At 34.3% G+C, this 14,105-nt stretch overlaps 1 protein-coding gene across 1 annotated transcript in view; it reads right to left on the bottom strand.

Moving 5' to 3' along the window:
- Positions 1-2,241: 2,241 nt before the first annotated feature.
- Positions 2,242-14,105, bottom strand: part of LOC100182403 (integrin alpha-8) — a 19,454-nt gene continuing 7,590 nt past the window's right edge. Inside the window, exons 8-19 of the mRNA XM_018817122.2 lie at positions 11,283-11,414; positions 10,879-11,155; positions 10,254-10,414; positions 9,778-9,917; positions 7,608-7,795; positions 7,131-7,275; positions 6,542-6,690; positions 5,696-5,800; positions 5,456-5,540; positions 4,896-5,132; positions 3,598-3,816; positions 2,242-3,433 (exon numbers count right to left, since the gene is read on the bottom strand). Of these exons, the coding sequence (XP_018672667.1) occupies positions 3,194-3,433; positions 3,598-3,816; positions 4,896-5,132; positions 5,456-5,540; positions 5,696-5,800; positions 6,542-6,690; positions 7,131-7,275; positions 7,608-7,795; positions 9,778-9,917; positions 10,254-10,414; positions 10,879-11,155; positions 11,283-11,414 (2,078 nt within the window). The 3' untranslated portion in view covers positions 2,242-3,193. The remainder of the gene's footprint in view (positions 3,434-3,597; positions 3,817-4,895; positions 5,133-5,455; positions 5,541-5,695; positions 5,801-6,541; positions 6,691-7,130; positions 7,276-7,607; positions 7,796-9,777; positions 9,918-10,253; positions 10,415-10,878; positions 11,156-11,282; positions 11,415-14,105) is intronic.

The raw sequence follows: 14,105 nt of genomic DNA, 5'->3' as shown, positions 1-14,105 counted from the left end.
CCTTTATTTGGTCCAAACATCCCTTGCTTTCGATTTTCTCCATGATGTGCAACATGTTAAACGAACCAGTAAGTAAAAGTAACATTTCAAAACATTTTTTTGTATTACCTGAGCTGCAATATCAGATACAAAAACAGTTGGTTGAACTTTAAAACTTAGCAGTTTATCTATATAATCCCGTTCACTTCCATGTTGCAGCAGGGTTTTGAAATAATAACACACACCGTGTGGACAACGAAATGGAATCGATGGCGTTTTATGTAGTTTTTCTTCGTTTTTTTGACTTAACTAAAAATTTAGGGTAAAACAACTATTTTCTAATATATATATATTTCTTACAAACCGTTTGTTTGAAGAGTTTTATTTAAATTTATTAAATAATTAAATTTTCTAAACAAGTGGTAAACTGTAAGCGTTAACCTACTAAACAAGAGATCACAGATCTAATGAATGAGCACGTTTTAATCTAATTAGCATAAGATAGTAGAGTCGGGGAATATGGGACACCTTTAATACATAATATCCAAATAGCCTGATCGTGTTTTAAACAATAAACAACGGTCTGTGGATGTCGTGAAGATACGGTTTTATAATTCATTAAAGGTTCTTTGTTTACTAACAAATGAAAAGAGAAAACAAAATGAAAAAGTGTCCCATCTACCCCCACCCTGCTATATTAATTAATCCTTTTACTACAACGGTCGACTGGGCTCGATCAAAAACAAATCTGAAGTAACCAACAAAACGGGTTCTAGTCGCCATCAGTGACTGTGGAGCAGTAGGCAGAATGTATTTATACATGTATTATAACTAATGAAACCTATGACGTATGAGGATTGAGTGATTGGTAAAGAATATGTATAAATACGCATTGTACAACTCCTGTACCATGTGTTTATTGTAAACTTACACTAGTTAACGTTGTCGTCGCTTAAAAACGTTTATTTTTATAATTAGGTAATGTTAGAAGTTAATATTAATCATATGATGTTGAATTAAAAATAATGTTTCAATTACGATTAATGATAATACGGTATAAGAGTAGTGCATTTAATGCTTCCCCACTAAAATGCTAATAGTTTGATTCAGTCGTGAATCGTTGTGTGGATTTCTTATCTTATATAACCACAGAAATAAAAAAGAGTAGAACGCGCATCTCTAATGTCGGCAAAGCAGAGAGGTAATACACTCTCTCTCTTTCGCGGGTCGTTCCCGTTTACTATCGTAGTCAATGGAGTAGAGGACGTTTTATGTAGTATTTCTTCGTTTTTTGACTTAATTTAAAGTTATGGTGTAAAACAACTATTTTCTAATATATATATATTTCTAACAAACCGTTTGTTTGAAATTTTTAATTAATTTTTTTAAATAATTAAATTTCCTAAACAAGTGGTAAACTGTAAGCGTTAACCTACTAAATAACTAAACTGGCCTAATAAATCTGAATAGAATAATGGTGTAGTTTTTTAAAATAAACAGCTAAAACCTTCCAAAAATACTATACGCCTATCTTTTACAATGGAGACCAAGCAAAATGGGGACGGAGTTGGCGGTCACGTGAATAAAAAAAAGAATATATAACGGTTTTGGGCACTTGCGCGTTCACTCTTTTTTATTTCTGTGTATATAATACGTGCCGTCGTTCCCCACCAAACGCCAGACAGTGTTTCCGCTATGTAAAGTGCATGAGGAAAGTAATCGTTAATTAATCGCTCATCGTGCGGTTTTAAATCTGAAAATTCAGTCCAAAAATTATAAATATATATAGTAGGGTGGGGGAAGATGGGACACCGGACCTTTTTAGTCTAATTTCTCGTCCTATATGGCAGTAAACGAAGAACAGTTAAAGAATAATAAAAGTGTATCTTCACGACTTCCATGGACCGGTGTTAATTGTTTAAAACACGATCAGGATATTTGGATATTTAGTGCTAAAGTGTCCCATCTTCACCCGCCCCACTATATTATAATTTGATTTAAATCAAGAGATTAAAGAAAATGCTAGAAAGCTAAATCGCAAAAAACAACAACAACAAGAGAACAAAGATCTAATGAATGAGACACGTTTTAAACCAATTAGCATAAGATAGTAGAGTCGGGGAAGATAGGACACCTGTGTGAAAGACCTCAAACAGTTCGTACATCACGTGTACTTTTATTAGAACTAGGCTATCTTGACCATCACCGTTTTACCAAAGTATACTGAAGTTTAAACCACGAACTTTGAAAATTTATTTACTATAAAAGCTGTCCTATATGATTTATTTTGCCTAAGCCAAACGAAATATTGGTTCATGTAACCGTCGTAAGACACAATATGAAATGCAAAACCAGAAAAAAAACATCGAATGAGTTAAGTACCTTTAAAGTAAAACCTTCATGTATAATGGCTTTAGCACCAATGTGTCACAATTCACAAAGCAAAATTGTAAAACCGCTTCATTGTAATTTATAAAAACAATAAATCATGTTATGGACAAAGAGGTGGTAATCAGATATTAAAAACATTCTACATAACTAAAAAAAGTAAGACGTACCACACTTTGGGTTAAAAAAGATAGGACTTTTAGAAAAAGAGTTACTATCCCAATTACAATTCTATATCAATTGCAAAAAGTTAAGAACTAAAGTTAATACGTGATACACTGGTTAAAAATCATAAGAAAAAAAAGAAAATCTTAATATAAAATGTCCGTGATTAAACGATAGCCAGAACTGCATGCTAGACAGTAAAAAGCAATAAATGGTTTATGGAATTATACGAAATAATATTTACTGTAATAAGGATATCTTAAAAGGAACCAAATGTATTGCAGGGTAGTACCAAAGTTGCACTGTAACTGAACAGCATGGTGGCAGTAAATCTATAAATGTGGTCGTGTACCGGTTTACAGTGTAGTACAGAAAGTAATTTATATGAATTAGTTTGTTACATAAATTGAACAAAATAAAAAGGATTTTAAAATACGTCTTTGTGCTGCATAAAACCTACAAACAAAAGAAAGGCATGTTTTGAATAAAAGAAGGATAAAACAATACACTAAATCAACACTTCATCTCATTGTTGGTATATTACATAAGCCAGATAAAAAACTAAAAAGAATACTTAGTTTTAAGAAACACCACATATTAGATCAGTCATACATCCCATATAAGCAGTGTGACAGCTATAAAAAAGCAGTAGGAGTAAGTATTACTTAAGATGTTCCTCTAATTCTTCTTGCATTGGATCTGGTGACTCTGTGAGCTTCTGCTGTTGAGCTTTGTCCTCTTCACTCTGAGGATGTGTCATCCTTTTGAAGAAGCCACATTTCCATAGTAGTAAGATGATAAGAAGGAGGAAGAGGACTCCAGCAGCCACAGCTATTGCAATAATCCACCATTCAATTGTGGAAGATTCCGGTACTTGTGGGTATTCTGCATAAGTGTTCACCTGGAATAAAAACTTTTGCTATTATCTAAACAGGAAGATATTAAATTTCAAATATTTTGCTGCTTGGCTGTTGATTTTTCACTGAAAAATCTTGCGTAGTATGTCATTACATCTACACAGCAATAATATAGTAGCACTAAAACAGCACAACATTTTATTTTTACCTCAGATAATGTAGTTGGTCCTGGCCCAGGATTTATGAGATATGGAAACTCAGTGATTCGGAACTGCATGCTTGATGTGATGACTGTGTCCATGGATGTACGGAGCACAGGAGCAAGCTGAAGTTCTGTTTTTAGCTCAATGAGAATGTCAGTTTTAGGTTGCATCTCCAATATATCACATGTCATTTCATAACAGTTTTGTGGATCTGTGTGGCAGTTCTGCAGTGATGAAAATGATGAAAAGGTATTTTTGTTACAAACTTCATATATTTGCAAATAACTTTAATTTGTTGATTTTTATTTACAAGTATGGGGTAATAGATTGATTTTGGCTAAATTCAAGGGTGACAAGCATGTGTTGCTGTGGCAGTCCGTCTTTAAGTTTTGCTCCACTGATAGGGCGCCGACAATGGGTAAAAGCATTGTGACATCACAGTGTAGAGAAGCACCGTCAACGGGGTCATGCAACACCAGGATGTTTTTCTTAGCGCGTAAATAGGCAACATAACATTAATTGATTTGCCATCGCATACAATCTTTATCAAGTTTTCCGCAGCCAAGCAGATTGTTTGTTACAACATATTAGCATTTGACACATGGATTATTACCGTCACAGCAATTGATTAACGCATGGATTATTCACAAAATAGTACTAACGAGTGCCTCTATTATTTGCATCATAATAGCGAATGACACGTTCATTGTTGGTATTTGGTCATAATTACACTGACTTGCCAATTGTTTTTTTTTAATCAAATGACTGCAGCAACACTTTTGCTGATCGCAACGATCGTTTCGCGAATACAACATTTTGCATTTGCGAAGTTATAAATATGCATTTTCACGAATGTAAAAGCATGTTAAGGTTGGCCCTCAAACCTTCATAATGTGTTTTACAATGTTGAAACAACTAAAACCCAACGTTCTTGTGATGGCGAAAAAATATTTAACTTTTGATTGGTGAGTGGACGGGATATAATAGGATTGAAACGTTGCGAGCAATCACTTATCCTGACCTCTTGTCTGGTCCAGCTTTGGCTTACAACTCAAAGCCGTCGCACATAATATTTTAGCTTGGTACTAAATCAATTTAAATGATTTTAAGTTAGTTTTTTAATAGTTAATAGGACATCACGATTTTGACTTAACACTTAATATATTTTGTTAAAAAAAAATATTTTGTTTAAATTTTGATAGGAATACAACAAATGGGGTGGCCTAACATCCCATAAATTGGTGCCTATGAGCATCCCCCAATATGTAAAATTGTATCGAGTGTATTACAACAGCATACTTACAATATAGCTTTTATCATGATTAACAGCGTCTACAGTAAGAACATCTGATGGAACCATCACATCATTAGCCAAGGCTACACTTGCATCTGCTATATGTGAGTAGTGACATATAACTGGACCACTGTGCTGAACCTCCAACAGTGGTAGAAGCAGATCTTTACTATCACCATTCACTGATAATGGCCACAACAGAGAGATTTCAGCTTTGGAAATCACCGCAGGTCCAGCATTGGTGATCTGTTAGGAAATTTAAATATGACTGTTACTACAGCCAAAGGTGTGAAATACGTTTTAAAGGATCCCGTTTCAAATAAAATATTCCTTAAGTTAATAATTATCATACTGTTTTCAAATTTGTTTTTGGGTGCAGCCCATGCAATGTTGAAATTCATTTGGAAACCATAGAAACACTATTCTGACTGGCCGATAAATATTTAAAGTTCACTTGATTGACTTCGATAATTGCAATCTACTTTATAAATTTGGTTGCTCTGTTTTCTGAATTATTTTACCGATTCAAAAAGCTCTGGCCTTAAAAAATTAAACGTTAAGTAACTTACTTCATACGTGTGGGTAAGGGGTTTAGAGGCAGATTGGTTAAGGGCCGCATTTTCACTTTCTTTGTCCAATCTTATTAAGGAAGGACTAAAATATAAAATAAATTTAATGTTTTTTAATGCATAGGGTTCTCAATATAAGGTAACTAGGAATTAACTTGGGAGTATGTACTTCAAAGCAAGCTATAATGTAACCAACACTAAATTTAAAAGTCTTTCAGAGAATTTTATAAAATTACTTACGTTGATACATTGTAAAACTTAACATTAGCAACCACTTCAACGTGGATCATTGTGTGGAATAGAGGACTCTGATTGTTTTGTTCGTTCGTGCAGTTTGCATACAACCTACATACAACATACAATTCTTTTCGTTAATTTCTGAATTTAGTCTGCTGCTGCTACCAAAAATGATGTAATACTTAAAGGGGCACCCGAACGAAAATCAAAATTTGTGTATTGATAGATATGCTCAAGTATGATCTAAAAAATTCTAAAGGTATCGTCAAAGTTTCAAAATACAAAACAGCTTTTAAAAAAAATGAGTTTCAAAACGGTAAATTCAACTGATGGAGTAAAAAAAATTATCCGTTGCGCAATGCTTGGGATTTCTTATAAGAAATAATTACACTCAACTTTGATCGTTTCTAGTTACTAGAATTACTGAATAAAAAAAACAAAAATAATTTTATTTCTGATTTGATATAATGAATGTTTCTTCTTTAAGAATATATAAAAACTATTGTAAAACATTGATGTGATTGTGGTTTAATTTTAGATTGAACATAGCTACATACTACGCTGACACTTTTTACCTATTATTAGTTAATTTTAAACCCTTTTTATATTAAAATGTTAAATATGTCCCACTGGTACCTGTACCATTTTCTTTCTAAAAAGTCAGGTTTTTGTGTTAAACATTGGGTTTAAAAAAATAGCTGAGTCAGCATGATGTAGGTTTAACCGAAAAATTAAAACATAAAAAAGCAGTCCCTTTAAATAGTGCAATTTTATATTATATACCAGAAGAGCAATTTCAAGTTTAAATCAATTAGGTGCTCATTATATAAACAAAACAGGTAAACTTACAACAATGGTAGCACGTCAACATCACCCTGAAGTTCATTGACCCCAAACTGTATCACAAGATCAATCCTGGTATCTACCTTGAGCGGGTTGGCCACCTCACACAGCAGGAATGGATTAAGGTCGACACATGAGATGACGCGACCGTCAACCTGATAAAATATTCATGTCTGATTTTTAAATATACTTAATTCAAACCATGACTCCCTATTTGTACGCTTATTCCAAATGCTGACAGCTTATAAACAACAAGCATATCGACAATCCACTAACATTGCTACTGAATTTGTAGATTTACATTGTAAAATTTTTTGATGGAATTGGTGCATATTTTTTCACCAAAACTGTTTTGTACTGCGAGTATCTACGTAAGCATAAAGCACGTAATTGTGTTGTTTTCTAAGAATCTGACCTATTACAAATTTAGCTATTACATCAGTGAGCCAAAATCAAGTTTATGAGGAGAATTCTGTACATATTTTATTCCTATTTTTTTAATGTTGGTGGATTTGATTTTTGTTCGTTTTTGATATAGCGTTCTAGTACAGGATCTACAGCATTGAAACTCGACTATTATGACAAACCAACTAACCTTGTCTTCTTGCAGTCCAATGAATGTGACGTATTGAGGATAGTTGACAACCATGGTTGTAAGATAAGCATTCTCCCCATTATTCCAAACACTTGCTTTTACATTAATTTCTGAATACTTACCAACTTGAACTGTATCTGGACTTCTGCAAGTTATGAGCAGAATTTTATTTATGACACCTTATTACTCAACATGCATTGTACAAACAAGCTATAAAGCGGCCCCTGCAGCCACTTTTTTTTCTTCTCTGCAGAGTTTTCACAGAGCCCAAAAAATGGCCGTTAGTAGGCAACGGACGAGAATAAATTTACAAATTTTTTTTTTAATGTGAAATTCTCCTCGTGTTTTAAACATCATTCATATCCAAACCAACATTCTCCATTGATATCCATATGAAAAATCAATATAAATAGAACACCAAATACATATTAACATCATAACATAATATGTAAGTAGAATACGAAAATTTAAACTTACAATTTGGCATTCACTACAAGATCTGGAATACAGATTTCATCAGGACCACAATCCTTGAATATATCAGCCCTAGTTGTGGAACTGGTGCCAGCTAACACATCCAGTACTGGCTCAGTTGGTAGGTGGTTTTCTTGCAGCCAGTAATTCACTGTGACTGCAATTTCAGTCTGTTTGTCTCTGACATCTTTCTGTATGCAGAATTTAAGGCTTAAATGAAGGGGTCGGCAACCTTTTTCATTGCTCATTTAAATTCGTTGCGCCGGCTGCACATGAAACACTCACGTATTTTAATAAAAACTTATTAACGAAACGAGAATAAGAACACAAATGCAATGGTTGGTTAGTTGGTGTTGCTTGACTTTCGTAAGCACCTTAAGTACGATTAAAAAGTATTAAAACTTTTCGGCAACAATTGTTTGACGTCAGCAGAATTTCTTTAATGCGTAATGTAACTGTCCTTGCAGAAAGACTGATATTCCAGATTACAGTCAGTTTCTCTGGGCACACAATGTCAACAACTGTCAATAAACATTCTAAAATAAATGTTTCGTAGGTAAAGGGTTTCATGTGCTTGGCGATTAAGGAGCTGGTTGCATAACTTGCAAGTTTGTTCTTTTCTGCCTTTCTCCTGACTTCTTAAAGATTGAGCTTTGTTGTTCCAGGTTCAGTTTAAGTTTGTCCAGTTTTACAATTCTGAACTACCCCTTTAAAGCACTGTATTTCTGGTGCTTTGGTTCATAGTGCCATTTTAAATTAAGTTCTTTGTTGACAGCCACAGTATACGTGCAAATTAAACAGACTGGTTTTACGGTGCAGCGTAAAGAAATATTTGTTTGTCCATGAAGCATTAAATACTCTGCGTTCATTATCTATTTTTCTTCGTTTAGCTTCCATTGTAACTAATATTTTGTGGTACAGATATAGCTTACTTACTTCTCAGCAACTTCAGTTATAATGATACTATGTTATCGGAAGGCATATAAAAAGACGAACGCTGAATGGCAGGATGCAAAGTTAAGTATAATCAATCAAACTAATAGCATGTCTGTGTGGTAGTAAATAAACTAGACCAGAGAAATACAATACAAAAGATCACAGATCTAATACGTAGGCATGGTACAAACTAATTAGCATAATTAATTATTCCTTTTACTGCAGCGGTCGACTGAGATTGATCAAAAACAAATCAGAAATAACCAACAAAGCGGGTTTTAGTCGCCATTGGTGACTGTGTAGCAGTAGGTAGAATGCATTTATACATGTATTATAACTCATAAAACTTATAAGACGTATAAGGAATGAAAGTTTGGTAAAGAATATGTGTAAATACGCTTTGAACAACTCCTGCACCATGTGTTGATATGTGAACATAGACTAGTTAACCTTGTCGTCGCTTAAAGACTTTTGTTTTTGTGTATTTGGATAAACCGTAATCACACAGTATTATAGATAATGTTGGAAGTTAATATTATTCATTTTGTGGCGTTTTCATAATGATTTATTGTGAGCGGTAAAATAGAAGAGCGAAGAAACGAGAGACGCAGTGTTTATACCGAAGATAACAATAAGAAAAAGGCACTCGTCTACGCTTCGGTGCACACACGCTAATTGTGCGGTTATATTGTGGAGGCTGCATAATGATTTATTGCGAGCGGTAAACTAAAAGAGTAAAGAAACGAGAGACGCGGTGTTTTATAAGTCCCGCTAAAAACAACAACAGCAAGGACAACTGTTCGACGAAAAAGAATCCATATAACCACTACCATGCAAAAACAAAAGCGATCCCTTGTTGGAACTTATAAGCAATATGTTGTTCATAACGGGCAATGTGTAAGGGAATTTACCAAACAGTGCGCGGGTGTCGGTCAACTGAGCTCGCGGGCCGTTGTTTGCCGACCTTTGCTTTAATATATAAAGTACATCACATGGTAGAGGTACCGTAATTTTCACACAAAAATTGGTTACTCAGTTTCAACAAAATATTTGATGTTATAACATTAACATTCAATGTACATGTTGAAGATGACATTAATCATATTTTATTATGTTAAACAATTTTGTTTTAATTATTAGCAGTAGAACACAACAACACATTGAGTTGTGTTAGTTGCATGCTGCACCTTCTATGTATAACGTCACAATCCGTAATATCACACCATTCACAACTAACCTTCATAAACACAGTCTCATGTACACACTGCTGTTGATCACCAGCTCGTAAAGTTAAATTCCTTGGTGAATCATCCAGCAAATATGAACGTTTTTCACGCTCCTCCTTACCAGAATCCACATCATAGGAATAAGACATGTCTAAATATTAAGAACTGTTAATTTCTGTGGGTAAACGTATAAAGTCAAGTTGGGTAATAAAAGACAAACTCATTTTGTTTTACAGGATTGTCCACAGGTATGGCAGACTTGACTACAGCAGTACAGCCATTTAATTTTTTAAACAATATGAGGTATGGGGCTTATATTATTTAGCAAGTAATTTTTTCCACCCAGTAATCTATAAAAAATTACGTGGTAGTTTATCAGCAGGCACAGTGTATAAAATAGGACAATTATGTTCCATTTTTTTCAAGTATTTCCGCCAAATTAGTTTTATTTAGGCGAGAATCAGTGACATTCTTTTAATTTACTTACTGACAGTATCTGGCAGTGTTTTTCCTGAATAGGAGAAGCAAGTTTCAACATAGAAGCATGCTGACTTGGTAGTGGGATTGAGATCACATGATAATGTTTCAAGATCTATTTTATTTGGAGTAATTGTTTGAATGACTAGCAACTTCACAACAGGTCGAGCTCTAAACAGAAAGATATTTACAAAAATTTGATCATTATTACTTTTTATATTAAGATAGAACATTTTCAAGTTTCAATCATTGTCATGTGCTTTTTAGCAGCAGATGCACTTTTTAAGTGTTGTCAGCCATTTCTACTGAATCTATACTTGCCAGATTTTCAGTCAATCGCAACTGCAGTAAATTTTGCATATTACTTTTAAAAATGTTTGAAAAATTAAACAATATCTAAATGTGAAGTTGCAATAGTAGGAAATTGAGTGATGTAGTAAAATTTCCCATGTATTCTAATACTGACCAGAAAATAATTTAAAAATTAGACCTGTTTTTTTATATAAAAAGTAAAAAGAAATTAACATATTTTAATAACATGTATATATATATTTATATATAATAGATTTTATATACTGTTAATTTATTTATCTATTAGTAAACTACACAATTATGAAAGATTCACATCAACTCACTTGATTACAACAACTTTGTCAGACAAATAAGCACCAACAACAACATCCGGATAACCGTTGCCATCTGTATCTTTCCCCCCTTTCATACCATACCCCAACCCTCGAATTTTATCTCCAGGAGTAAAGTTTGGAGTGTTTTCAAGTTTCAAACCATGGATAACTTGTGAAGGATATGACCTCACTCCCCCTACACCTCCATTAAATAGGTACAACGCACCATACTTTTCTTCGGAATCCTCAGTACCATTTCTTTCATAAGGTGCAGACACAAGAATATCTACAAATATTACACAGGCCTGAGCATCTCTTCTAATAACTTATGATGAAAGAGTAAAATAACTATCTGATAAATAATAACTGACCATTTGTTTATAAACCCAAGTAATACAAAGCAATAAAACTACCATTATATCCATCTCCATTGACATCTCCTATAGAAACAATTGTTCGTCCAAAGCGAGCCATACTTGAGTTGCCATTAATGATTGTGGGCGGAGAGAACTCAAGTCGACGCTCTGTGCTTGATGAAGCTGCACCTGCAATTATTCAGAATTAAACGAACATATCAATGAAAAATAGAAGTTTGTAAAATATTGATGCACAGGATTTCACATAGGAAAATGTGTCACCCAACAGTGACTGTCCATTAAAACTAATACTTTTGATTCTGTTTTGTTTTTTTGTATTATTTTTGACCATCTTTATATTACATTTGAGCATCTATATACAAATTTTGATTTTCTTTGGTATGCACCTTTAATTAGAAGCATGTGATTATATGCTCATTACACACATGATGATTGCTGCATTGTTTTAATACATGATGAATCATGAATCGATGAATGCATTGTTTTAATAATAGTAAAGTCATTTTATTTCTAAATGATAGAGAAATCACATTATGCTACAGTTTTGCCACGCATAAAAGGTCGCGTAACAATTGGTGACATAAAATATACGCACACAATGTTCGAACAGTGACATAGGTCACCAACTGAAAACACGTTATCATATATCTCCCCCCAAGTTTTTTAGGGGGAGACATGCATAAGTTGATGCTAAAACTGATATATTTATATGTTGTTGGTTCATACATTGGCAACTTATTGGTTTCGAACTGGCTGCATAGGTTTGGTCTTCCCCAAGTAGGTCGGAGTGGTGTTTTCTTTGAACCTGCTGTTAGAATTAGGGAGTTGGAAAAGTGTGATGGGAGTGTCGCCTACACCTTTCAGCAGGGTCTCTGGGATGCATTGTGGCCATAAGTATCCATGTTGTCCTACCTGACTGGTGTCCCTAGTGACCGGATTGCTAGATAGGTGTTCTTGCGGGTTGCGGGTTGTAACACTCGGTACAAGATTTGATCACCAATGGTAAACAGGCGTCTTTAAATCAGTTAAAATTTTTTGTCCTTTTAGGGAACTCGTTTTGGAACTGAGGAACCCCCATATGCTGTCATGTTTATAAATTTCCTGAGGTCGGGTTCCCTCACGGATTTGGCTCGTACTTTATCCGATATGACCAACCGAATTGGGTCTGCTGCATTAGCCTTGGTTCTCTTAAGGATTGAAGGAACCAGTAAGGAAAGTACAGTCCTTTCGTAATTCCCTGGTCCTCCTGCATCGTCAGTAAGCTTCATTCTCTTGGCCTTGCCTGTTAGGGGTCTTGAGAAGGTATATCGAAGTGTTATTTCATAAACATTAAAGTTAGTTTAAAATAACATTTTTGACGTAGTTCGAATTCGAATTATTTCAACTTTTGTATTAAAAACTGCTTGTATGTACAGTATTTGTATAATGAATCACATTTCAATCCTGAGGTTTTATAAGGACGTGAACAACTTCGTCGCACGGGTCGCAGATGGAAAACTCGCGCATTTTGATAACAATTGATTAACGAAACGAGAATAAAAACTCAAACGCATTAAACCAGTAATAGTTGGTTCGTTAGGGCGATGTTTAATGTTGCTTAAATTTCGAAAGCTTTTTCATGTCTGGTTTCAAAGAAGTAGAAGCAAGATGAAGTATTCCGTCTAAATGCGAATCAGTGAGTTGTGTTCGCATTTTGTTCTTAGTAAATTTCATTTTTGAGAATAATTGCTCATGCATGTAGGTGCAACCGAAAATGCAGGACATCTTTTTCGCGTGTTCTATAAAATTTCCGAAATTTTTAAGGAGCTGATTGCATAACCTGCAAGTTTTTTTTCTGATTTTTTTTCTGACTTCTTAAAGATCGAGCTTTGTGGTCCCAGGTTCAGTTCAAGTTTGTCCAGTTTTACAATTCTTAACTACCCCTTCAAAGCACTGCCTTTCTGATGCTTTGCTTCGTAGTGCCAATTTAACTTAAGTTCTTTGTTGCGGCCACAGTATACGTGCAAATTAAACAGACTGGTTTTATGGTGCAGCGTAAAGAAATATTTGTTTGTCCATGAAGCATTAAATACTCGCGTTCATTATCTATTTTTCTTCGTTTAGCTTCCATTGTAACAAATATTTTTAGCAACTTCAAGTATAATGACACCATATTATCCGAAGATGCGAGAGTAAAATTAAACTGAAAATGTTGACTGCTGCCTAAGTTACACGTTGTTGGGAATACGAGAAACGGGCACAACGTATTAGATATGGTGAATTAATGGGACCAGCTTTAAAAAACCATCAACAGTTTTTTTCTTCCAACTAAAAACCCATTCGCCACACAACACTTAAAAATGACTCAATGTACATATAAATATATATATATATATTAGGGATGTGCTAAAGTTGAAAAAGCTCGGGTTCGCCGAGCGCCGAGCTTCAACGAAAAGCTCGGCACGAGCCCGAGTCCGAGCACCTATGACGTCATCAAGGAGAAAGGCGTACGAGAATGCGTTCCTATTCAGCCGAAAAGCGCCGCTAATCAAAATAATACAGAACACGTGGTTTGCGGTTACAGACGCGTCTCGTTTTGTAATTTCTACTGTTGCAAAATGTAAAATTCATACAAAAAGTATTTAATTAAAAAAATATATATACTTGTTACAGCCAGTGGCGCAATTGGCAAGTTTCTACGCATGTTCATCTTGGATATGGTAACGGTTATTTACGTCAGAATAAACCTTTACGATCGTTACATCACAAACGAGATTGTTGAAAACAATCGTGTTTTATTCGCTTCTATACGATCTGCAGTTTGTGTATAATTTTTGTTTGATTAGTTTAAATGCAGGTAAAATCGCGATTATGTGAGTT

The sequence above is a fragment of the Ciona intestinalis genome, unplaced genomic scaffold, assembly GCF_000224145.3.
Source record: "Ciona intestinalis unplaced genomic scaffold, KH HT001132.1, whole genome shotgun sequence".
NCBI lineage: Eukaryota > Metazoa > Chordata > Ascidiacea > Phlebobranchia > Cionidae > Ciona > Ciona intestinalis.
Note: the sequence above shows the minus strand (reverse complement) of the source record. Positions and strands in the feature narration are given on the sequence as shown.